Source organism: Triturus cristatus, chromosome 10, assembly GCF_964204655.1.
Source record: "Triturus cristatus chromosome 10, aTriCri1.1, whole genome shotgun sequence".
Taxonomy (NCBI): Eukaryota; Metazoa; Chordata; class Amphibia; order Caudata; family Salamandridae; genus Triturus; species Triturus cristatus.
Genome location: NC_140593.1, coordinates 163,920,306 through 163,945,133, shown reverse-complemented (window position 1 = coordinate 163,945,133; position 24,828 = coordinate 163,920,306). Strand labels below are relative to the sequence as shown.

The following is a 24,828-nucleotide window of genomic DNA, read 5'->3' as shown; positions in this document are numbered from 1 at the left end:
ACATCCTGCAGGTATGACTCATTTTACACAGGGACGGCATGCTGATGAGTTACAGTCTTATCATATATAGTCTGTCTCCCTCGGAGGAGGATCAATATAGGAGGAAAAAGATATTGATCCCAGTATTGTAGTTTGATGGCACAACTATCAGTTCATAAATGTTCATCAACTTAAACATCCTTTTAGGCTAATCTAAAATCAAAAAATGTATGTATGTTAAAAGCCACTGCCTAAAACCATGATAAAGAGTTGTTAAATAACTTCTAGTCTAGCAGACATTATCACTGTCAAAGAAAGGTTCAAGTGTGGCTAAGCAAATTTTTTTTGTAATGTGCTTTTATGTTTAAGGATTAGCAGACACAATTGCGGACGTTCACTGATGCCTTGTAAAGTAAAGTCCATAATGTATATTATCCACTCAGGATTTTGTTTGGCCCAGGCATGACACCAGAACTGTGTTGAGTGCCTGAGACAATACAATAGCTTATTTTAATGGTGGCCAAGCTATCAGGCAGGATCTTTCTAGACTTTCTGCATTTTGAGGCAGTATTCTGTCACTTACATGTATTGGCTTGGGGTTTCTGACGAATCCATAATACAGTGGTGTTATTTCTTGAGCCACAGCATCAAACTTATCTCTCCAATTCTGTTTCTCTAGTATAGTTCCCTAAGAATCACCTCATTTACTTCGCTAGTAACATGTAAATATACAACCTCACCATTGCATGATTAAAGAAAACATTGTAGTAGCCACTTTTATGGTGAAGGCACTTTTGTTTATATCAATGTCACGCCGTCCAGTTCTCTCAACATGCAAACACGTCTTGTTACCTTGAATCAACTCATCACCTTCAGCAGAAAACTTATCTCTATGTGTCACAGAAAGTAAGTAAATCTTTATTTCATGATTAATAAAAACTTTTGAAACAACAAGCATAGATCCGTACCTAGTGCATATACTATTCTAAGCCTCTATGAAAGGGTTACACTGTATTGCCCAGTTTGAAGGGAGGTTTTCCAACTTTGAGGTTTCATGTTTATAGTAAACTGGAAATACAGGTCGGCAGAACTACATTGTCCACAAATGATACTGTTAGACATCTTCACAGACACATATGATGCTGCTATAAGGGGCACCACCTTACAACAGACAGTTCCTTTGAATTGAGGCACAGAATTCACAAAGTCAACTGATGTGAAGGTTACAGTACTTTATAGACGAAGATAAGAATTACTTAAATTATATCCCTACTCATGATCTTCATGGTTTTTTTTTTACACATGAAATATTAATTATTCTAAAAGGTTGGAGGGAAGAAGCGCTGGACCTCATGACCTGAGGTATAGTAGACGGAGTATCGGAGAGACTGACACAACAAATAACACTAACGTTGTAAATGCCTCTTGAGAGGATGATTAGCCCACTTTATTTATCGGTAAGGTTAAAACTGTGAGAAGTAATCTGAATAAACAGGTTCCCAGACACCCTACGACACCCTTCCTTATTAATACTACATGCACCGTTTCTGGGACATTCATAGTTCAGCTACACATTTGGCAAATCTCTGAAATACGCAGGAGCCTACTGACAGAGTACCTTGCAGGATGAATATTCCAGTTAATAATATGAGTAAACCAGGTGAAAGAATGCAGCAGAGAACAGATCGCGTTTTTTTTTTACAGTAGATCAAAGTTGTGATCACCTCCTGTTGTTACATAACATGAACTCCTTCTTCTATTGTGCTCAAACAGCGTTAGCTTCATAATGCTCCCAGATCACACTTTTCTAGAAGATGCACATAAGACGTCGGTGAAGAACATCTTTAAACAAACTGCACATGATCTAAAAACAGAATGCAATGGTTCTCTGGGTCCAAAGATCCCAACACAGTGCCAATCATGCAAAAGTTATTGAAATGTGTTTAACAAACATAGCATGCTTTGCAAAACTTAAGACTTATGTGGCAATAACTAAGGGGCATATGTAAAGGATCATATAAACTTGAAATGAGAAGAAAATAGAGAAGAAAATAGATAAAACAGAATTTAAAACCAGATTCAACCACCGAGCCCTCTTCAAGAATCTTGTTATAGCACAAGATAGAGTGCAACCCAGCAAATCGAGAAATGGATAAAAGTGAAGGTTGACGTAGACACCCGTACAGCAGGAGTAACAAAATACAGCGTAGGACATTTCTACATGTAGGGCAGGTCATGTAAACTATAAAAATGAACGAAGCTAAAAGAAGGATGCATACTAATACATCACTTCATACAGAAAAACAAGGCACGGATTTGTAAAGATATAAACAATACATGCATGTAAATCAACATGCACTTGCGCAGTGTATGAATTTTGTACACATACAGTACACATATCTATGCAGACAAAGACTGCATTAGATCACCGACACACACACGTAATTACAGAGATAAAAGGTACAGACATACACAATGTATACATTTCATACACAAACATATATCGATAAACATAATACGTGTATTTATGTGTTTGATTTCATGATTACGAATGAGATTCACAGCAGTTACAAATAAGCTAGTATTAAACACCCTCTGAGTTATTTGTGCCTTAGGATAGAAGGAAATCTGCTTAGCGGCACATATCCCTTAAGTAAAAAGACCTAAATCTGCATGTGGTAAGAGGACATACATGAGCTGAGTGCACACACCTCAAGACAGGCATTCTAATTAGGTAGCTAATAAAAGTGGAAAAGAGTAGTCACAAACGTGAGTATACGGACAGCTACCGACATGTCTGCCTTAGTCCTGGAGTAACTGCTGAAAAGTACAGAGTACCAACCCTTGCATCATTTCCAGGGTCAAGACAGTTGTATAATTTGTGGCTGTCCCATGACCCGTGGACATAAAAGTCACATTTTAAGAAGCAATAAGAAAGGGAAATGTGCCATAGGCAATTCAATGTCAATGTTACGAAACAGGCCATCTTGTGTGCAGGTTAGCACATAGGCGGAGGTAGGCTTGCCCTGTGAGGAAAGCTCTGCTAATCTGAAGTGCCAATAAGCCATTTGAATAGCAATAGATGAACAAGCCATCCCCCCCTCTGCTTATTTGGCCCTCGCTCACTTAAATTTGCCATTAGGGAGCTCAGTTGGAAGACTGGTGCAGTCTCAACTGTGTCAAAAGCACTGATAACAATTTCGAAGGACTATATGTCTAGAATCAAACCATCAACCCCTAAAGCAAAACTCTAAAATGCTACTTCCTGGTGTAACTGTTTTAACACACTGCCGCCTCCCATGCCCACTACCACACGCAACAGTGGATTGTTTCCTGAATAAATAGTACTGAACACAAATCCTCCTTCATGAACCAGTAGTCCAAGGATCTGACAGAAGATCTCCCTGAGCTGAACACCTCCATGCCCATTGATGTCAACATCCCTTGCAAATACATGGCAACAATACAGGTGGAAAAGGGAAAGTACCTGTGCGTTTTCAGCCCTTGGATTATACCTGAAAGATCAAAAGGAAGGGCAAGTAAAAAGGGTCTCTTTTTTTACCACCGTGCCAATCTCCAGCTCCTACCAAACAAGTTCTCATAAGTGGAGTGCGTTCAGAGACCCTCGACTGTACAAAATGGCGGGCATGAGAGATGTTCTCTAATTGGCTGTCCTATTATGAAGATTTTTCAGAAAGGCAGGCGATGACTCATTTCCTTTCGGGCCCTCTTACATATTTTGCTAGTCTACTCTGAAGGCAGCGAGATAAGGGAGCATTAGTCTACTGCATGGCACAGCCACTGCTGGGGAGGAACTCCTGCACATAAATAGCCACGGATTTGGAGAGGTAGGTCATCGAACCAAAGCGACCACTGGGGGCACTGTCGTACAGCAGTTTGCAGATTCCGGTGGCAGGGTCTTTCTCCAACATTTTGTCATCTGCGCCGAGTGCTTTCTGTAAGAAACGAGAAATACATTACTATTTTTTTATTTTTTACTTCTGAATCAAATTAATAATAGGTTGGAATGGAATTCGGATCTTTCTTTCTACTTTCTAAGTTGTACCCCTAATAAATATGTCGGCAGCAAGAGTGAGAAGCACAAATAGGTCCACACACAAGCTGTGTTGGGAGCATTTCGAACAGAGGGGACAGAACCATCTTCAGAACCGGAATCAAAAAATATGAAGGGCAACCTTCATTGTGATGGAACTCTGCATGTTATGAGTAATTTTTAGTTTGAGCCTAGAGGCAACGCGCATGCGCTGCTCTGCGAGGCATGGTGTAATTGCAATCGAAGTTAATGCCACACCCACCACTTTCCATTTGTTACTTCCTGTGCCTTTCAAAATTGGTTTATTGTTATAGGTGAAAGGCTGTTCTTTGTCCCGCCTGTGGGCGTGTTTTCACGTTTGTGGCGACTGCCCCATCACAAGTGCCCTTACTGTCGGGTTTATGTATCCTTTGTTGGGCGCACTCTTTTATCTTTGGCATTCAGTGGTCCCACGCTTGTCCGCTGTTGCTCTTTCCCTTCATGCATACCTATAATCTGCTTCAAGCGCGCGCGCTACCGCTTTGCCTTTGCTCCCGCCCCCTCCTTTGTCCCTCCTCCTCTCCCCTTCCTGGGTGTGTGATGAGAACAGCGAGTTGAAAGCAGCTAAAAGCAGTTCTACGTGGGATTCATTAATGCACTTCTTGTGTTTTCACTTGTAAATAGTGTCTGTTTAATCAGTAATCAAGTGCGCCTATGCAACGTATGCTCTTGCTAAGTGATGCTGCGCCTATTTAATTATTTATGCCTCAGTGGACGTGATAGGGCGGTTTCTGCTTTGCTGTGTACACATTTCCCCAGTCTTGAGTGGGTCCCTGTGAGCACTGCTACACACACATCCCCTTCTTAAGTCTGTAGGACAGTAGTACCCTCAAGGTTACCTTTATTTAGAGTGCAGGGTCGCCCCATACTAAAGGAGCCCTAGAAGAAACGGAAAACAATTCCATTATGTGGTGGTGCACACGGACCTCTTACGGGTCACCGGGTTTCTAATATCAACGCCTTGAGTACATGTGAAAAAGAAACAGACGTAGCCCTTCCATGTGCCTTTTAAAACCAGTTTGTGACTTTAAAAAACTGAGAGAGAGCGTAGGGTTAGCAGAGAGGATTGATTTATCAACACAAGCTATAAAGTACTGCGCTATTTTCTGATCCTGCCTGCGGGCCATATTAGATTTTACTTCAAGGTTTCAGGTGCGCCTTTAATGAAGCCAGAGCAGACATAGCTGCTGGCTACGTACAGCAATTGCCTTCGTCTTCTGGATGACACTGTTAAATTACCTGCGGAAGGTCCAGAGACAACGTATATGCAGGTCTCGTTTTTAAGCGCCCTCCCACCCCCAACAAATCCCTTCAGTGGCTTTTCAGTAAATCGCCTGCAGTTTTAATATTCTCTGAGACTGTCGGTGACTTACGCCTGCTACTTTAAACCCCTACTGTTTATAGGAAGCCACAACCATGCTAGAGGCTGCCGAGACTGTAACCTATAGTTTACTAGTTTCAGTGAGACTGATCTAGTGGGGAGGCAAAATGGAGAATCTTGCACCTCGATCAGAATCGTGCAGAATTTTTCTTTAAACATGTCCTGATCTGGTAGAATCAAGACAACCCTCTTGAATGTGTGTGTCTTTAGGCCGCATGCATGTGCTGCATAGTTTAAGCAGAACAGATTTGCCCCTGCTTTTTAAAGTCACTGCTACCACATGCTGGAGCTCTGTCAAAGGTTTTGTGCAAATGAGAATGCACTGCAGCAAAATGTTTCTGTCTCTTGCTTTAAGGTCAACTCCTATTTGGTTTACTTACTGGACCCTGTTAGACTTGGGGGTCTCTAGTTGGCACAGGTATGCACTTGAGACGAATAGGGACCTCCTCCTCTAGTCAGGGTAAAGGGGTACACTCCTAAAATAACCCCTGCTCACCCCCTTGGTAGCTTGGCACGAGCAGACAGGCTTATCTAAATAAGTATTCTTTATATAGATTTACCACAAGACCATTAAACGACAAAAACACACAATACTGTTACTTTAGATGGTAGGATTTTGCTTAGTTCTCTTAAGTTCTTAAATGCGACACTTTAAGTCAATGTACCTTTTAGATGCGACACGCAGGGCAACGAAAGTGTTGCAACGATGTCGATGCGATTAAGTTTTTGGTGCAAACAAATTAAGACGTGAAGATCTTCCAGATGCGGTACGCTTCTCTGATGTTGCGAGAATACTCGAATCGATGATTCAGCTGCAGCGGCAACACACTTTACGCGATGCGACGACAGCGGCCTTGGCAGGGGCACTCTTCTCCGACGTTGCGAGACGCTTCCGCTTGATGCGATGTTGCAGCGACGACACCCCTTTACGCGATGCGACGGCAGCAGCTCCGACGGCGGCACGCTTCTCCGTGGATGCGAGTCGCTTTTCTTGATGCGGTGCAATGCGACAACTACGATGACTGCGATGGCGACACGCTTCTTCCTCGATGCGAGACTCTTCTCTTGATGCGGTGCAATGCGTCAGCTACGATGGCTGCGACGGCGTTGCGGGACACTTCCTGGATGATGCGAGACGCTTCCGCCCGATGCGATGCTGCAGCGGTGACACACTTTACGAGATGCGACGACAACAGCTCCGACGGCGGCACGCTTCTCCTTCTTGAGTCACGCTTCCAGCTCCTTGCGACACGCAGTCCCTCAGAAGGACCCACAACAGCAGCAGGCACTTCCAAAGAACTCTGGGGAGCTGGGGGGTGAAATCTGTTTTTCCTGAGACTTCAGCAGGAGGCAAGCTCTTTTCCAAGCCCTTGGAGATCCTTCACAAGTTGAGCAAAAGTACACACAAAGTTCCTTTCTCCTCTCTTTGGCAGTAAGGCAACCACTGCAGGCCAATCCCTCAGGTTCAGGGATAGTTTCCTCCTCAGCTTCTTCTGGTTCCTCCCTCAGCAGAGGTTCTTCTTGTTTTCCCAAAGTGATCTAAATTCTTGGGATCAGGGTCCCAATATTTATACCCAGAAATCCTTTGTCTTCTGAAGGCAGAGAGGCCTTTGCCCAGTCCAAACCAGTTCCTGAGCACTCTGTTTACCAGACTTCTCCTTTCCTTTCACAGTGCAGGGCAGAAACATTAGACGCCCTACAGGAGGTGGAGCCAGCATTGTGGAAGGCAAGTACAGCCCTGGAGCACTTTGTTGACAGGATTCCTTCTCTTCATTCACTGTGCAGGGCAGAGACATCAGCCTCTCCCCAGGGGGTGGAGCCAGCATTGTGGAAGGCAGGCACAGCCCTATTCAGATCCCAGGTGCAACTCCTCCCACCCATCTAGATGCAGATCTCTCTATTCACCACTGGGGCACCTCACCCTGTCTCCTGGAATTCCCCAGCCCTGTCACTCAAACGCCAGACAAAGGAATACACACAGGCTAGTAGAGGCAGGTTTGAATGGTTAGACAAGAAAATGCCCACTTTCTAAAAGTGGCATTGTCAAACACAGAATGTTAAAACCAACTTCACTAAAAGTTGTATTTTATCATCCTGAGTTCAGGCATACTAAATTCAAATTTCTACCATGTTCTCTGTGTCAGTTAGGATTATAAGATGTAATAACCAAACTGCCCATTCTGGCCTATGGAGAACAGGTAGCCTTGCAATAGTGAAAAACGAAAATGGCTGTAATTCACTATTAGAACATGCCACACACACCAGGGCATGTCCTACCTTATCCTTACAATGCACCCTGCCCTTGGGCCTACCATAGGGGTGTCTGATATGAAGAAAAGGGAAGGTTTAGGGACTGGCAAGTGGGTGCACTTGCCCAGTCAGCATGACAGTACCAGACTGCACGCAGGCTCTGCAATGGCAGACCTTAGACACATGTTTACAGGCTGCTTCTGTGGGGGGCACAACCAGTGCTGCAAGCCCACCAGCAGTATTTGGATTACAAGCCCTGGGCACTCCTGGTGCACTGTACTAGTGTCTGACAGGTAACCCAAACCAACCAATCATGGAATCACAAATTATACATCAATTTACAATAGGGAGCACTTGCACTGTGGCACTGGACAGCAGTGGCACAGTGCCCTGAGCAACTAACACCAGCAAAAACGTATGAGGCAACAGCGATAAATGGCAGGGAGACTCACGCCAATGTGCCAGGTCTAACAGACCCCTTTGCTGATCCACAAATCAGTTTCTGGTGGATGGAGAGAGCAAGTAGTCACGGCAGCTAGACTCAAACCAACTTTCTTATGTTAGAATAGTAACTAGCTTAAGGCCTTTATATTCAGAGTTGGCACGCCCTTCTTTACATACCGCCTCAAATGGCATTCTTAGCAAGTTTAGCTCATCCCGCCTGGACTGTGGCCATACTCTGACTAGGCTACCTGCATAGTGCAAAGAATACAAACTGCATCAACAGTGTTGGCCTGATGAACAAAGAGGACATTCATAAGCTCGCTGATCCTGGTGTGTATTCATTGGCCACTGGTTGACGCGCATACGTGTACAAAGTCTACAGAGACGTTTACACATCAAATGCACCATTTTGTAGCCCATCTTTAGCAGTTGAATCCCAATCCAATCCAATCCAATCTTTCTTTTTTTCGGTCCGTGGACCAAAAAAGAGCATTGCCAAAACATACAATATATAAAAACTAATTTAAAAACTAAAACCCAGATAAAACAAAATAAAATTATTTACAGAATCAGATAAAAAGTCAGTCAATATTAGATCCATTGCAGGTTCCTAAAAAAGCCATTCGCGTCCACCACATAGAAGTTAAAAAACGTGATACAGCATAAACAATTTCCATTTGAGTGTTGTGCTTTAGGAGCCTGAATGCTTCTTCACAGCGCTGTGTACCTAAGTTCCAGCACAATTGTACCAACCATCTTTGTCTAATTTTTTTGTATCCAGGACAGAAGAAAAATATGTGGAGTTCGGTCTCCTTTCTTCTACTGCATGCTGGGCATCCCAGGGCAGAGCTGCCGGGCCATTTGTTCGAAAATGCATGAAGAGGGAGAGAGCCTTGCCTGAATTGTACATACAGTTTCCTAGCTATAGCCGGTTGTATTTCATCTAGGCATGACTCCAAGTTATAGGCATCCTTTATTATCAAAAATAAAGCTGTAAGAGAACCAGTGGCTGAGGTTTTGTGAATTTGGGCAAGCTTTCCCCCCCTGTAGCTATTAACAAGTTATATATGCAAGATTGCAGCAGAGGCTAACTCCGGGTTGCTCCATAGGGTGTCTCTACCTATGATATAGACATTCCTTAATGTGTGCAAACCAAGCCAGTTTACCTATGCCAGGGAGTCCCAATATTCCTTGTAGCTCAGTCATATATTTGGCCAGTTCAGGGGTCACCCATTGAAAAAATCCACCACTGACCCTCAGTGCCCTAATAATTATCGTCCTATTTCGCTTCTTCCATACCCTGTACAAATTCTTGAACCCCTGGTCAGTAAAACCCTTTCTCAATTTCTGGAAACCAAACGGGGACTTGAAGACGTGCAATTTGGTTTTCGACCAGGTCATGGGATGGAGACTGCTCTAGTAATAGTCTTAGACGAACTTAGAATGCGGGCAGACAGTGGCCAGTCGACCGGCTTGATCCTACTAGATATGTCTGCCGCATTCGACATGGTCAACCATAAAATATTACTGAGGCAGCTTGCTGAACTTGGGCTGGAGGGCCTGGCCTTTAACTGGCTTCAGTCTTACCTGGAGAATAGGCAACAAGCTGTGGCCCTCCCCCTTTTCTATCTAAATTTAGAACGGTCCCGCATGGGGTTCCCCAAGGGTCATCTATTAGTCCGATCCTCTTTAATATCTATTTGAGACCATTGATTCCCATCATTGAATCGTATCACATCAAGCTGGTGAATTATGCAGACGACACGCAGCTCATCCTGTCTCTAGAAGGCAGAGAGTCTACATCACTCAGTAACTTCCATGAATGCATGCAGAAGACTGCTAGATGGCTGACGGATAACTCCCTGCAGTTTAATGGAGGGAAAACAGAAATCTTACATTGCACTGTGAAGAAAATCCCTCGTCCGCTTCCAGACAACTTCTGGCCCATTCAGGCAGATATGCCTCCCACACCAGCGGTAGCAGTGCGCAATCTGGGGGTAGTTTTTGACAACAAGTTGAGCCTGGAGAACATGTGACTAAGACAGTTGGGACTTGCTTTTCCCTCATCAAAGCTCTGCGGAAAATTCTCCCCATGTTACCTTTGGCAACTAGGGATCTAGTAGTTAGAAGTGTCATTTTATGCTGGCTGGACTACTGTAATGCGCTGCTCCTCAGTTCAGCTAATTTCCTCATTCTGAAATTACAAAGAATACAAACAATTTCCGCTAAGTTGGCTTTAAAGAGGACTCAAGGCGATTCTGCATCTGCGGCTCTCAGTGATCTCCACTGGCTCCCTCTAGCTCAGAGAATCCAGTTTAAATCACTATGTATTGTCTTCAAGGCCCTTCATGGACTTGGACCTTTGCCATTGCAGAAAAAGTTTGTCTGGCACGCTCCATCACAAAATATTCATTCTTCCACTACTCACCTGGTTTGTACCGCCAGAATAAGTACCTCCAGGTTTGGGGGGAAAGAGCTTTCAGCTGTGCGGTTGCCCATCTGTGGAATAATCTCCTGCCCAATATCAGACAAATAGAAGAATACCTTCAGTTTAGGAAGAAACTTAAAATGTATCTCTTCCCTAGGAAGTAGTGCAGACTATTCATCCGGTGGGTAAACAAGTGCATGTAGAGGAACCTCTATCATTCAGCGCCAGGATATCCGTGGGGTGATAGTGCGCTTTAGAAATTCTAATTACATTACTTTACCCATAGACGCCGCCAAAATAATAGGTGTCTACAACCAATTTCCTCTGCGATAGGTCTCACCCCAAGGTCCAAACGCAGTGGAACTAATGGGGAGCTCACTGGGAGACCAAACAGCTGTCTAAGAAAGCTGTTCTCAGTTTTGATAATGGTCTTGGGAAGACGATCCCCCAAAGTTCGGCCCCATACATAGCAGTGCTCCTTAGTAGGGTTTTGTAAATCCTTATAACTGGTCCTACAGGCTTATGAAAAGAGTTTCTGTAGAGCTTGGCCAGCCCACCAGCGGTCTGGGCTAACTTAAGGCTTGATTTGTCCATTTGTGGATCCCAGTTAATTTTTTCTGTTTGGGTGAGAACTAAACAGTCAAAAACAGACACCCGCTCAAGTTGGATACCATTCATATGCTGGTTAGGACGGGTTGTACAAGGGGGGTTAAAGGCCATATATTTTGTCTTTTGTATGTTGATCTCCAGCCCCCTATTTCTACTAAACTCACAGAACCCATTGAGGATTCTCTGGATGCCCATCGGTGACTTGGAAAGCAGGAGAGTGTCATCTGCAAACATCATTGCTGGAATGAACTTTTGCGCTAGCATGGGGCGTCTATATCCTTTAGTCCGCTCAGCACACCAACCAATCCATTAATGTAAATCCAAAACATGGTGGGGGCGAGCTATCACGTTTGGCCACCGGGTGGAACCCACGCAGTAGATCGATGGACTGTGCATCCTGAATAATCCGACTTTGAAGCAGTTGTCATAACCAAAATGGAACATATATGAAACTGACTGGCCTAACGCGCCCCGGATACAATCATTCTATGTTATACCTGATGACTGCCTATTAGGACATCTCCATCTTGCAGACGCACATCATCAAAGTATATTTATTTAAGTGCCTCGTACACGAGATAAGTCTCGAATGTGCATCTCCAGCAAGAAGATGGAATTTTTATACATTGACAACTAGTGGCCCTTTGCATTGCCCCATATATTTCCTCTGTATAAAGAATAGAACCCCCTGGGTGTTCTTGTGTTTCCTTGGTATCTGGCTAAGGTCCTGATGAAGGTGGTGTCACCATTCTCCCTGCCACCGAAACGAGCGTCGACCAACGCTGTTTAGATCTGGCTGTTCGCAGCTAACTTTTTTGGTCACAGAGACCATGCTATCTGTTGTCTCTCACTTTCCAGATACATGCACTTTTTTGGATGATGTATAAGTATGTAAGTGGTTGTATGTGTGCAGTGTAGTATGACTGAACATTTTTTCTTTCTTTTTCATTAATTTGCATTTAGTGGTATTAATTCCTTTATGTTTTGTATTTAACATTTCAGGTAACTTTATGGTTCAATTGTATGTAAGTGTTTAAAATAACATTGTTACATCTTTGAAAAACAAAAGAGAAAAGTGAAGAAATTTTTGACATTGAAATAAATTATAAACAAAGTCAAATAAATCTTAAAAGAATTATATTGTCTTTTCCTGAAATGTTGATGTTGTTCAGACATATTTGTGTAAGCTCATGCTGAGAATAACTCACAGATCTAATATAGAAAGCCAGGTCACGATGGAGCCTCTTTAAATTGGGGGCAAGCACACAGCCATGTCTGACCCCTCTATTAATTGGGATGGGTGGAGTGAGTGCCCCGTGCTTCCCATGCCTAATTTTCCTGCGAGAAATGTGCATGCGCGGCATGAGCGCATGCGCAGTTTTCTTAAGCATTACTAGTACGGCGAGGAAGAGGAGGAGGGCAGCCCTGGGACGCCGCAGTAAAGAGGTAAGAGGTTTTAAGTTTATTTTTAATGACTGTTAACTTAGTTATTAATAGGGAGGTTGAGGTGGGAGCTGGCCAACTCCGCTCTGCTGCAGAGTGTGCGGAGATTTGTCTTTTCCGTGTTCTCAGCGGAACGTCGAGAAGGCAAATCTCCGCACACTACGCGGGCGGAAGTCTCCGCCCAGGGTTACCTAAAGGCATCTCCTTCATGAGACCCTCTGTAGTCATTGATTCCCAACATACAGGCGTCTGTCCTATTTCAGGATCACAGACAGAATGGGCCGAGAAGGGGATGTTAGCATTTGTTTAATTCTTTTTGCACATATTTTGTGTTGGGTAGCGTTCTATATTGTTGTAGAAGAAAACAAGTTACTTACCTGTAACTACAGTTATCCAGTATTGGTATCTTTCATAGATTCACATGCCTGACTCATTCCCCGTCACCGATGAGTGAGTCCCACGGTAAATATTAAAGTAGTGCCAAAAGTAAATAACAGTAGTAGGCTAAAAGAAAAAGCCTAAGGCCTACATCTTAGTAGCCTATCTACATCATTATAGTAAAAAGAACCAAAAGTTATTTCTAACCAATCAGCTACCAGCACCCTCTAGAACCTTCCCAGCAGAGGCAGTTGTCAGATTTTCCTAGCACAAGTGGGAAGTAAGTATGCCAGATTATAGAGAACTGACTCGTCGGGGAGGAGGGCGGGTGCATGTGAATCTATGAAAGATACCAATACTGGATAACTGTAGTTACAGGTAAGTAACTGGTTTTCTTATCCAGTATTGGGGTATCTTTCATAGAGTCACATGGCTCAATCAGAGTAGCAAGCAGTATACCAATATACTGTTGTTTGCTGATGGTGGGAGACACATGCTCATAAACTCCCAAATAGCATCCACAAAGGTTGGAAACATCATAAATTATTTTTATATATTTTTTTTTAAACCAAGCCTTTAAGAAGCAAAAGGTATAGAAAAGACATTATATAAATATATATATATATATATATATATATATATATAAGTATATAGAAATATTTACGATTTTTAGACATATAAGTCTGTATATCTGCATAAATATTAAAAGTAATGGAATAATACATAAAAGAAAAAAAGTACCTGAATGTGACCTTAATGAAAAAGATGACGTAGAGCAGCCTGTCCAACCACTGCATCTTCTTGATGCAAAGATTGAAGACAGTAATGCTTCGTGAACGTGTGGACATTTTTCCATGTCGCAGCATGACAGATATTTTCCAGAGTCACTCCAGCAAACAAAGCTGTAGAAGTTGATATAGTTCTTGTCGAATGAGCTTCGACTTTCCTCTGCAAAGGCTTGTTAGCCTTGTCATGGCAGAAATGAATAGCAGATGCCAGCCTTTTGGCTATTGTTGCCTTTGTTACTGCATTTCCAAGACCATAGGCCACGAACAGTTGGTTGGACCGTCTGATGCCCTTAGTTTTCTGTAGGTAGAATTTTTAACAGCGCTTAATATCCAGGGAGTGTAATGCTCTTTTGGCTGGAGTGGATAGATCCGGAAAGAATGTTCTTAATCTTACCGGTTCATTCAAGTGAAATTGTGTCGGTACATTAGGGATCAACTTGGGATTTGTTCGAAGGATTACATAGTCCCGAGTAAACAGCAAAAAGGGCTCCTTGATAGTGAAAGCTTGGATCTCACTAACCCTTCTTGCACAGGTAAGAGCCAATAAAAGGGCGACCTTCCAAGTGAGGAATTTGAGATCCGCTTTATGGATCGGTTCACATGGACGCTTCATTAATTGCGCTAGCACTGTGTTGAGTTCCCACTCTGGAGGGGCTGCTCGCACTGGAGGGAAAGTTCGGAAAAGTCCTTTCATGAATTGTTTGACAAGTGAAGACGAGCAGAGAGAGGGAGGTTTTGCGCACTTCCTGAATCTGGAAAGAGCAGCAAGATGTACCTTGACTGATGAAAAAGTAAGCCCAGACTTGGCAAGAGAAAGCACATACGTATTTGTTCTGCAGGAGCTTGAATTTGATGAATATCATCCGCCTCGCAAAATCGCTTCCATTTGAGGCAATAAGTCTTGACTGTGCTCTCGGCACGGGATTTGGCCAAAATCTCACGACAGTCCTGTGAAATGTTGAGGTCCTTGAACTCTAAGAAATCAGGAGCCATGCGTGCAAGTGCAGGGACTGTGGGTCCGGATGAAGTACTTGCCCTCTGTCCCTCGATAACAGTGTAGGCGTCGGAAGAAGGCGAATGGGCCTGTCTTGAGACAATAGGAGAAGTTCCTGGAACTAATGTTGCCTTGGCCAACGGGGTGCAATCAGTATTAAACGGCAACCCTCCAGCTTCATCTTGCGGAGCACCTTCGGAATCAATGGTATTGGGGGAAAAGCATACACACAAATCCCTGACCATCGCATGGACAGGGCATTTCCTCTTGATCCCTTTTGAGGGAAACTGCTGGCATAGTATCGGCATTTCTTGTTCTCCCTCGTTGCGAATAGGTCCAGCGCAGGTTTGCCCCAGGCCTGGAACACTGTGTTCGCCTGGTCCTGCTCTAGTTCCCACTCGTGACAGTCCGACTGAGACCCGCTCAGCGTGTATGCCAGGGTATTGTGGAGACCCCTGACAGGTTCGGCTCTCAGTGTTATCTTGTGGAGTGTGATCCACTCCCACAATTCCTGAGCCTCCTGCGAGAGCGTAGCTAATTTCGTTCCTCCTTGTTTCTTGACATAATACATGCTGGTGGTGTTGTCGGTACGGACTAGCACGGAGGAACCCGCAATCCTTGAAAGGAACGCTTGGAGACAGAAATATGGCACAGAGCTCCAGTATGTTGATATGCTGTTGTCTTTGATCTTGAGACCATCTTCCTTGAATCTGCAAATCCTGCAGATGACCTCCCCATCCTTCCATGGAGGCATCAGTCGTTAAAATGAAGTCTGGAATGGTCTGTAGGAAAGTGAGGCCTTGAGTTAAATACTCTGTCTGTGACCACAAATGCAGAGAATGTATCATGCGCTGTGTGATCCTGATCGTATCGTCGAACAAACCCATGGCCTGTTGCCATTGAAGGTGCAGTTCTTCCTGAAGAGGTCTCATTTTGAGCCGTGCTAAGGGTATGAGATTTATCGCTGAAGAGCACATTCCGAGGAGCGAAGCAAACATTCGGACTGAAACTGACTTTTTTTTGCAATTAACTTGGCCAACTTCTGAAGACGCAGCTGGCGGTCGTGCAACAAGAATGCTTTGCACTGGACCGTGTCTAACCGTGCTCCGAGAAAAGGCATGACTTGGAGAGAGCGTAACTGTGATTTGCTCTCGTTGAGGGTCAGTCCAGGAGTAGCGAATAGATGTATACATTCTTCTGTGGCAACCTTGGTTTCTTGTTCTGAAGGACTTTTGAGCAGCCAATTGTCTAAATAAGGGAATACTTGTATTCCTTGATGTGAGAAGTTGGCCTGATGTATGATGTCACTAGTTATAGTGTACACCTTATATCAGTCCAAATACCCTTATGGTGATTGGTTGTAAAGTCAACCTTATAGACCAGCTATCCTAGTGGTAGCATGGACAAGAGCAGTCTTAGGCTAAACTCTGAATGGCATGTGAAGCCAGCTGTGATACCATATATAATCCCTTGAATACCAAATGAAAGGACACCACAACAGATATATATATAAAATAAAGTGTATTTATTCTAGTCAAACCCTCAGCACTCTTTATGAGATTAGAGGTAAGTACAACACAGTCTTATTTAAGCATACATTAAGTCACACAGGTAAGTAATACAGTTAGGCCCTAGGGGCCACGCAAACCATATACTAAGTAAGTGGTATAAGAACCACTGTCACGGAAATAGAATAGGCCTAGGCCTAGGGAATCGCTGGGGCTACACTACACTAGCGTTAGTTAGGAAGTGGGAGGCCCACGGGATTCGTGTGCAGAGTGGAAACACTCACGCGTAATGCGTAAAAGTCAATAGCAATAGTACAGTTTAGAAAACGGTAGATTTAGGACCCTTCCGGAGTAGCTAGGAAGTTGAGACTTGAAAACTAGACACTAGGATAGTCACTATCCTGATGAGCACCGGAGTACCCAAGTTACCTAGCCCACAGGCTGCGGGTGCATAGGGGTGAAGATGCGTCGTTTTCGTCGTCGACTCCTATGGATGCCTGAAGAAAGATGCTGAAAGGCAGTCAGTGAAGAGTGTCCGGTGGATCCCAAGGCTGGGATCAAGAAGAGAGGAAACCTGCAAGCAGAAGGGACAGAGTCAAGGTCACTAGCCAGTGACCACGTGGAACCAGGAAGGAACCAGGCGATGTCGTGAAGATTGCAGGTGAAGGTGAAGCTTGTCGCTGCAGCCAGCAGGACCAGGAAGCGTCGAGGACGACCAGGACCAGGAGGCGAGCTGTCCCACGAAGGCTCTTGCTGTCGGCGGCGTCGAAGTTGGACTAGGACTCACCAAGCCTTGGCAAGCGGAACCCACGAAGAACGAAGGACTTGCTTCTGGTGCAGACCAGGAAGGTCTGGGGTGCTTCTTCTTTGCAGAGAAGCGGGAGCCAGTCTGGAGGAGCCAAACCAGCGCAGAAGATTTCAGGGAGCGTCGTCACAAAGGCCACTAGCCAGCGGGCAAGCAACCGGACAGACGCGGCAAGCAGGAAAATGCTGAAGGGCCCCACGCAGGACTCGTGGAGTGTGGGGGGCTGATCTTCGGTGCAGATGGTGCTTGGGGTTGGGGCTTCTCAATCCCCGGTGCACAACTTCGAGGGTACCTCAGAAGCTGCGCTTTAAGTTACTAGCCACTTTTTCCAGGTAGCCGGTCCCACGTCGCTCGTCGCCTCCACGGATCTCAGCTCTGCTGCAGATGTGGATCAGGGTCGGAGAAGTCTGGAAGTCCAGGCTCTGGTCGGGCTCTGCAGTCGGTTCCTCGTAGAACGTGGGCAAAGCAAAGGGTAGTCTCTTGATGGTGCCTGTTTGCACAGGGTAGCCACTCCTTGGCTACAAGGGAGATTCTTCAGTCTTCTTCTTTCGTCGAATGTCGAAGGTCCAGAGTTTCTGTTCAGTTTTGCAGGTTCAGGATAATCTAAAGTCTTGAGGCCCAACTCCCACTCTTATACTAATCTGGGGGGCTGGGATACCTGCTAGGTCACGCCTTATGGGTGGGACCTGGGAGGGGGTGGTTACACCCACTTCCCTTTGTCCAGTTTCGCGCCAGAGCTGGGGCTGGAGTGCCCCAGCGCCGGTTTGAACTGGACTATGCAAGGAACACCTTGTGTGCCCCAGGCATGTCTCATTCCTTTCAGCCCACCCTGCCCCAATACACTAAAGGCTGTCTGGAGAGGTGCTAGCACCTCCCCAAGCAGGAAACCTATTGTCCAGGCCTCCCTGGCTGGGATCACTCCCAGCAGCAGGAGGTCAGACTTGTGTCTGTGGCAGCAGCATCCATTTTGTGATGCTGAGGCTTTGGTTAGAGTTAAACAGCAAAGTAGGATTTTAACATGTCTCTCCCTCTAGAAGGGAGGAATAATATCCTCATCACCAGAAATGGTATGGGGGTATTATTCCAAAGTGTTAGACACCTTACACGACATGTTTTGATAAAGCCAAACCATAGTTACCATAACCGTTGAAGATTATAAGGCACTTTAAGAGTATATGGTAGGCTATATCATAGAACAGCTATAAGGACATGGTTCCGAAAGCTGCAGACAGGCTCAGCTCATGCTAGAGCACCATCTCACATGTTACCAAGCACTCTGCCTCCAGGATTGTCAAGGCCTGCCATAGGAGTGACTGATAGGTACACATGTGTCTATATATAAGGGCAGATATAGGCATACTATATCTAAGCAAGGGGTGATTACACGACCTTGCCCCAGCTGAGTGATCAGCCAGTTGTGTCTGATTGGAAGGCCAGACCAGGGGTGGCATAATACATGCTGCAGCCCCTGGGAGGCCTAGGGTACACCTATGCCCTGGGTACCTAGGGTACACTGTACAGGGTCCAATAAGGTGATCCTTACCAATTGGGAATGTACCTAGGGTACATGGAGTCCATTTTAAAGAGAGAGCAGACAGCCTGAGACCCTGAATGGCAGGATCTCAGGCCAACTAAGTCGAAAAACCAGCTAGACACTAGGCAAAAAGTTGGGGGTAACCATAGTCAGATATCCACCTTCCTACACTTGAGATCTCAGTCCTGCTGCTACTGGTGCCAAGCACTTCGTGAAGATTCTTGGCGCCGATTTCAGCCCAAACGGGAGCACCTTGAACTGATAGTGGAAGCCAGCCACTGTAAAGCGAAGATATTTGCGATGTTTGGGGTGGATAGGTATGTGGAAATATGCGTCTTCCATATCCAGAGAAGCCATAAAATCTCCTTCGTTTAAACAACTTAAAACCTCGGCAAGTGTGACCATTCGGAAACTTTGATTCTTGAGGAATTTGTTTAACTTGCGGAGATCTAGAATTGGTCGCCATTCCCCTGACTTCTTTTTGATCAGGAAGAAACAAGAATAGAAACCTGTTCCTTTCGGAGATGATGGAACCTTCTCTATGGCATTCTTGAGGAGCATCGTTAAGGCTTCCTTGAATAATAAGTGAAGACGAGGGGGAGGGAGACCCCTGGGCGGAGTAGTAGGTGGCTGTTTGATGAATTAGAGGGTGTGGCCATTGGTTACTAAGTCTAGAACCCATCGATCTGACGTGATTTCCTGCCACTTGTGAACAAAAGCTGAAATCTTCGCACCCACGGGTAAGGAGGGTAATATGGCTGGCGCCTTGTAAAGATCACTGCTTCCTGCTAGTGTCTCTGCCTTGATTTTGTGATCTCTTCCGAACACCTTGACGAGAGAAACTAGTCGTGGACGTTTGGCGGTATGAGGACTGGCTGTAGGGCTGTCTATTTTGGGATTGATACTGCCTGTTCTGCTGGTTTTGGTATCCTCCTCTTGATGAAAAACCACGCCCTCTTGCTCCTCTGAAATTTCTGCGCCTGTACTGAAGGGTGCCCAATGATCGTGCGGTATCCATGTCACTCTTTATAGCTAAGAGGGCCTAATCAATGTGCTTACCGAGCAAAGACTCTCCGTCATAGGCCATGTCCAGAATCTTTGTCTGTACATCAGGTCTGAAAGTGGTGGCTTTAAGCCATCCCTGGCGTCGAAGCACTGCCGCTCCTGCAAGCTGTCGGAAGTTGGTGTTTACAATGTCCAAAGCGCAATCTATAGTTTCCGATGCGGCACGTTCCCCTTCCAGCAGAATCTTTCTTGCCTCCTGCCTACGGTCTTCTGGAATGAGGTCAATGAAACCCGCCATGTCTGACCACATTTGACGGTCATAACGGACGATAATGGCTAGAGAATTGGCAGCTCTGATAGAGGCCGCTGCCATGGTAGAGAATTTTTTGCCTATAAGGACCAGATGACTTCCTTCCTGATCAGAAGGTGTGGTGATAGGTGTTGCAGGATTCTTAGATTGCTGTTGGGCGGCCAGTGAAATCACCGAATCTGGTCGTGGGTGACCAATGAGGCAGGATGGGCTATTGGCAGGGGCACAGTATTTTTAGGACTCGCCTGACCCAGCGCATGCGCTGGTCTGGCGAGACTTATTGAGAGGGCTCCAAAAAGTGCTACCAGGCCAGCCTAGAGCTACAGTGCATGTGCGCGGGCGCCGCGCTTTACCGTGATTACTTTCACTTTCGCGGCCGCTTTGATGTGGGATCGCGATCACTTTCACTTTCGCAGCCGCACGGCCGCTTTGCATAGCCAATAGGTCTCGCTTTTGGGACCTTATAAGTATTTATCTATGCAACTGTTGCATGGCTAAACACTTATAAGGTCCCAAAGGCGAGACTTATTGGCTATGCCAATGCTTGTTTCTCTATGCGCTGAAGCACCGCCAGAATAGATGCAGGCGTTTTCATGATGTTAACCCCTGCATTCCAAATATAGTCTATTATAGGCACAGCTCTTGTGATTTTCCTGGACTCTTCCTTGAAATCATGAAGGAAACATTCTGTCTGTTCGACTGTTACTGGCAGCTGAAATCTAGCTGCAGCCCGTTGCTTTAAATTATGGAAGCCCCCGATGTCCTCAGGGGGAGAATCAGGCGGCAGAGGAAGAGGAAGAGAAGGCATTGTTATTACGTAGTCATCCCAGGAATCCGGAATATTAGTATTGTCAGGTAATTCACTCTCTTCAACCTCTTCTTCGGAGGAGGTAGTGTCATCTTGCACCCCTTCCGCTTGACCTGAAGGAGAGACCGGTGTAACAGGAGCTTCAGGTTGAATCAATGGAACAGGAACCACCGCTGGTATGGGTGGGTTCCCTGGAACTGCCTGTTGCGGGGGAACCCTCTGTCGGTAATCCATCAGCATGGCCTGTAAATCCTGAATGAGCGTTGGAGGGAGGTGACTCCTTTCCCTCTGATGGAATTTACGATGTGGAACAATAATATCTTCTCGATAATATTGATCTTGGTAGTCATCATCTTCGTCGTCAGCCTGACGCTTGATGTTTAATTCAGAAGGATGGTGAGCTGTACCAAAGGGTCCTTCATCCTCTTCGTCCTCATAATCATCATCTTCAGCTTAAATGTTTAAGAGATGTGAAGGCATAAGTGGTGAGATCTTGCTGTAATCTTGTTGTCTTTGAAAAGTTTTAAGTTGGTAAAGACCTGATGACCTAGGCCTGATGACCTAGGCGTTGTCTGCGCAGGTAGTTAACCCAGCAGAAACTGTAGATTGAGCAGGTAAATCCGTAGTCAATGGGCTCTTCGCCGACGGGCTCTTCGCCCACGGGCTCTTCGTCGACGGGATCTTCAATGTTGCCGTTGTCGATGGAACGGTTGTCTTCCTCTACGAGGCAGACATCGACGGCATGGGTTTCTTCGACGATGAGATCTTCGTCGACGGCGGAGACTTCGTCGACGGTACTGTCGATGAGCTCAACGTAGATATGGTCGTCGACGGTGATTTCGACTTTCTCGTCGATGACTCCTCAAGAACTGGTTTCTTGGTAGAGATAGCAATTCTTGTAGACAGAATAGGCGATTGAATGGCCATAGTTGAAATAGTAGCTGTGGATGATGAGGCAGAAGAAGAAGTCACAGAGATAGTAGACGAAGTAGTCACCGTGACAGATTTAATATGGCTTTTACTTACAGTTTTCGAAGGAGATGCCTTTTTTTTTTGGTTCTCATCTCACCAATCAAGTCTCAGCGGATCTTACAAAGCCATTGTATCGATCTGAGGGCCTCCATGCTTTCCGCGTTCACCTTGGTCCCCCGACCAAACCCTTTTCCATAAGGGAGCTTGATGTAATCATTGGACCAATTCTATTAGTCGCAAGCTACGGCCCCACCTTATAAGAGGATACCAGATGTTAGATGTCTTATCCACTGCGCTTTCATAATCCAAACGGGCCATAGCAAACGAGGCTTTGAGCCAGTCCTCCCTTTTTGGTGGTAGGGGATCTTTCCATCTCTTACAAATCTCCCTCCGGGCCAAGAGGACCAGATATAACAGTAGACCTCTCAATGGTTGTCAGACTGTATGGCATATTATACCGTCATCGCCAAAGATCACAAATGACAAGTTAACATTGATTTTAATCTTAAAAATGTCTCGGAGTGAATCACCAACCTCCTTCCAGAAGATTTCCAGTTCCGGACACTCAAAAAAAACATGTAGATCATTAGCCGAAGATAGCAGACATCTCGGGCACTTGGGGGGGGGGGGGGGGGGGAGGGAGCTGAAACAGATTTGTCAATCTTCGCTGGAGTATAGTACAGTCTATTTATAACAAATAAATGGTTCTTTTTTAAGCAAGCAGGTTTAACTTGCTTATATAGCACCTTCAGGGATGGCTCAAAGAGGGAAACTATTGAGGGACCGAGAGGGGTTTGAGTCCACACCATCTCTGAGGAAGGAGTCTCCTGATCTTCAGCATTCAATAAAAAATTGTACCATACTGAGATCTCCCTCTTCAATGTGTGGATAGTTTGACACAACCTTTCAACTTCCCGGTTTCCTCTAACTTCCCTTTTTTTCGCATTAACCCAAGACTCTAGCTGCAGATGTTTAAATCTGGAAAATCCAGCGCCTATCCTAGTTCGCAGATATTCCCAGGGGTGGATCCCGTTGGAGTCTGCCAGCTCAGACCAGATGTTAATGCCAGCCCTTTTGATAGGTAACTCCAGACTGTCTTTAAGGCAGTCCGGAGTTCCAGGCGTATCCCAAATAGGGGCGAAGTCAGAATAGTATCCTATACCCCACTTGAGCCTCACCTTATACCAGAGCTCCAAGGCTGCCCTCAAGATCTTCAGGCGGACTCGCTTAAAACATTTAGGAGCGCCAAACTTATATAAGAAGGCCTGGCTCCCTCCACCTCCTTCAGCTCTAACCATCTCTCCCAGCAACCTGCCCCAGACTGACTTCTCTGGTTTCACAAGTAGCATCCGAATGCTTTTAAACTGGAAAGCTACCGCATACAGTCTGATATCGGGAAGGGCCAGCCCCCCTTTAATGAGTCTACGTCTTAACTTCTTCCATGTTAACCGTACCCCCTTATCTCCCCAACCAAACTCCCGATCTTACTCTGCACCTTACTGATACTCTTATTTGAAAAAGTAAGGGGTATAGTAGAAAATAAATAGGAAAGCTTAGGGAGAATAACCATCTTTACTAAATTGATTTTTCCGTAAGTGGTTAAAGGAAGATTCCTACATCGACTAAAAAGGCGGTCTATTTCTTTGGTGACTCTATTCAAATTTATCTGGGGAATCATTTCCAAAGTTTTGACTATATAGATCCCTAAATATCTAAACTCCGTACTAACTATACCAGGCCATTGGTCTAGATTCCAGCACATTACTTCTGTCTTTGACCTATTAACCAGATAACCAGACAGGGCCCCAAAGCTAGTCAAAAGCGCCTCCACCCGGGGAATAGCCCCCTCGGGATCACTTGTATATAAGATTAGGTCGTCTGCATACAAGGCTATCTTATAACTGTATTGTTCTGACCTAAAAGGGTGAATTAAATCATCCAACCGAAGGACTTGTGCCATTGGTTCTATATAGATGTTGAACAAAAGAGGCGACATCGGACAGCCCTGCCTGGTTCCCCTTTGGATGAAAAAACTTGAAGTCAAAATTCCATTTAAAAGGATCTGGGCCGAGGCTCCGTGATAACAGTTCCGTAATGTTTGGATAAAAACGGGACCAAATCCCATCGTCTCCAATACTTCCCAAAGGTACATCCAGCAGACTCTATCGAATGCCTTAGCTGCGTCCAAGGCAACTACAGCCAAAGGATCTGATCTCTGTATGGCCAAATCGATGTTGCCTATTAACAGTTGCATCTGCTCCTGGATGTACCTTCCTGCAACAAAACCCTTCTGATCTGTATGGACTAACTTTGGGACCAACTTCGCCAATCTCCCTGCTAATATGCCCATAAAGATCTTATAATCGGCATTCAGCAGGGAGATTGGATGATATGAGTCTGCTTTTAAAGGGTCCTTGCCTAGTTTCAGGATCAGGACGATTGTTGCCTGTTTCCAAGACTCGGGGACATGGCCCATAGGGCAATAAACTGAATTAAAAATAGTGCCTAATATGGGAGTCAGCTCCTCTGCCAAATGTTTATACACTTCACTCGGAAGTGAGTCTGGACCGGCTGCTTTTTTATTTTTAGATTTATTAATTTGCTCAGTTATTTCTTCCAAGGTAAATGGGACGTCTAGCCTATTCCTACTCTCCTCTGACAAAGAGGGCAACATTTTATCGCTCAGACATGATTGTATAGAACTCAAAGAGGGTACAGAATCCTCTTTATAGAGATCTGAAAAAAGAGAGAGGAGACAGGTTTGCATGTCCTCAAATCTACCTGATATTTCCCCTTCGGTATTAATTCTTTAATGTTGTTCCTTGCTTGATAGGTTCTAGCCTTCCAAACCAACAAGGCGCCCGCTTTCTCCCCATATTCAAAGTTTTCCATATTTCTGGAGTGCCATTGAGCTCTACACTTTACATCCAATTTCCCCCTGTACTCCTGTCGTGCTTCTTTTAGATCCCTCTGGACTTGCGATGAGCGTTCTTTGTTTCCATTACTTAATCCGTTCCTCTCTTTCTCAAGCTGACTTATTTTACCTTCAATATCTTTAAGTAGCCCCACCTCCGTTCTATTTTTAAAACTGATAATACC

The 24,828-nt window shown here is 45.0% G+C and overlaps 1 protein-coding gene across 3 annotated transcripts in view; it reads right to left on the bottom strand.

Annotated features, from left to right (window-relative positions):
• Positions 1-876: 876 nt before the first annotated feature.
• Positions 877-24,828, bottom strand: part of PHKA1 (phosphorylase kinase regulatory subunit alpha 1) — a 1,109,231-nt gene continuing 1,085,279 nt past the window's right edge. For all 3 annotated transcript variants that reach the window (XM_085630734.1, XM_085630735.1, XM_085630736.1), the window contains one exon: positions 877-3,935. In XM_085630734.1, coding sequence (XP_085486860.1) covers positions 3,762-3,935 — 174 coding nt within the window. In that variant the 3' untranslated portion in view covers positions 877-3,761. The remainder of the gene's footprint in view (positions 3,936-24,828) is intronic.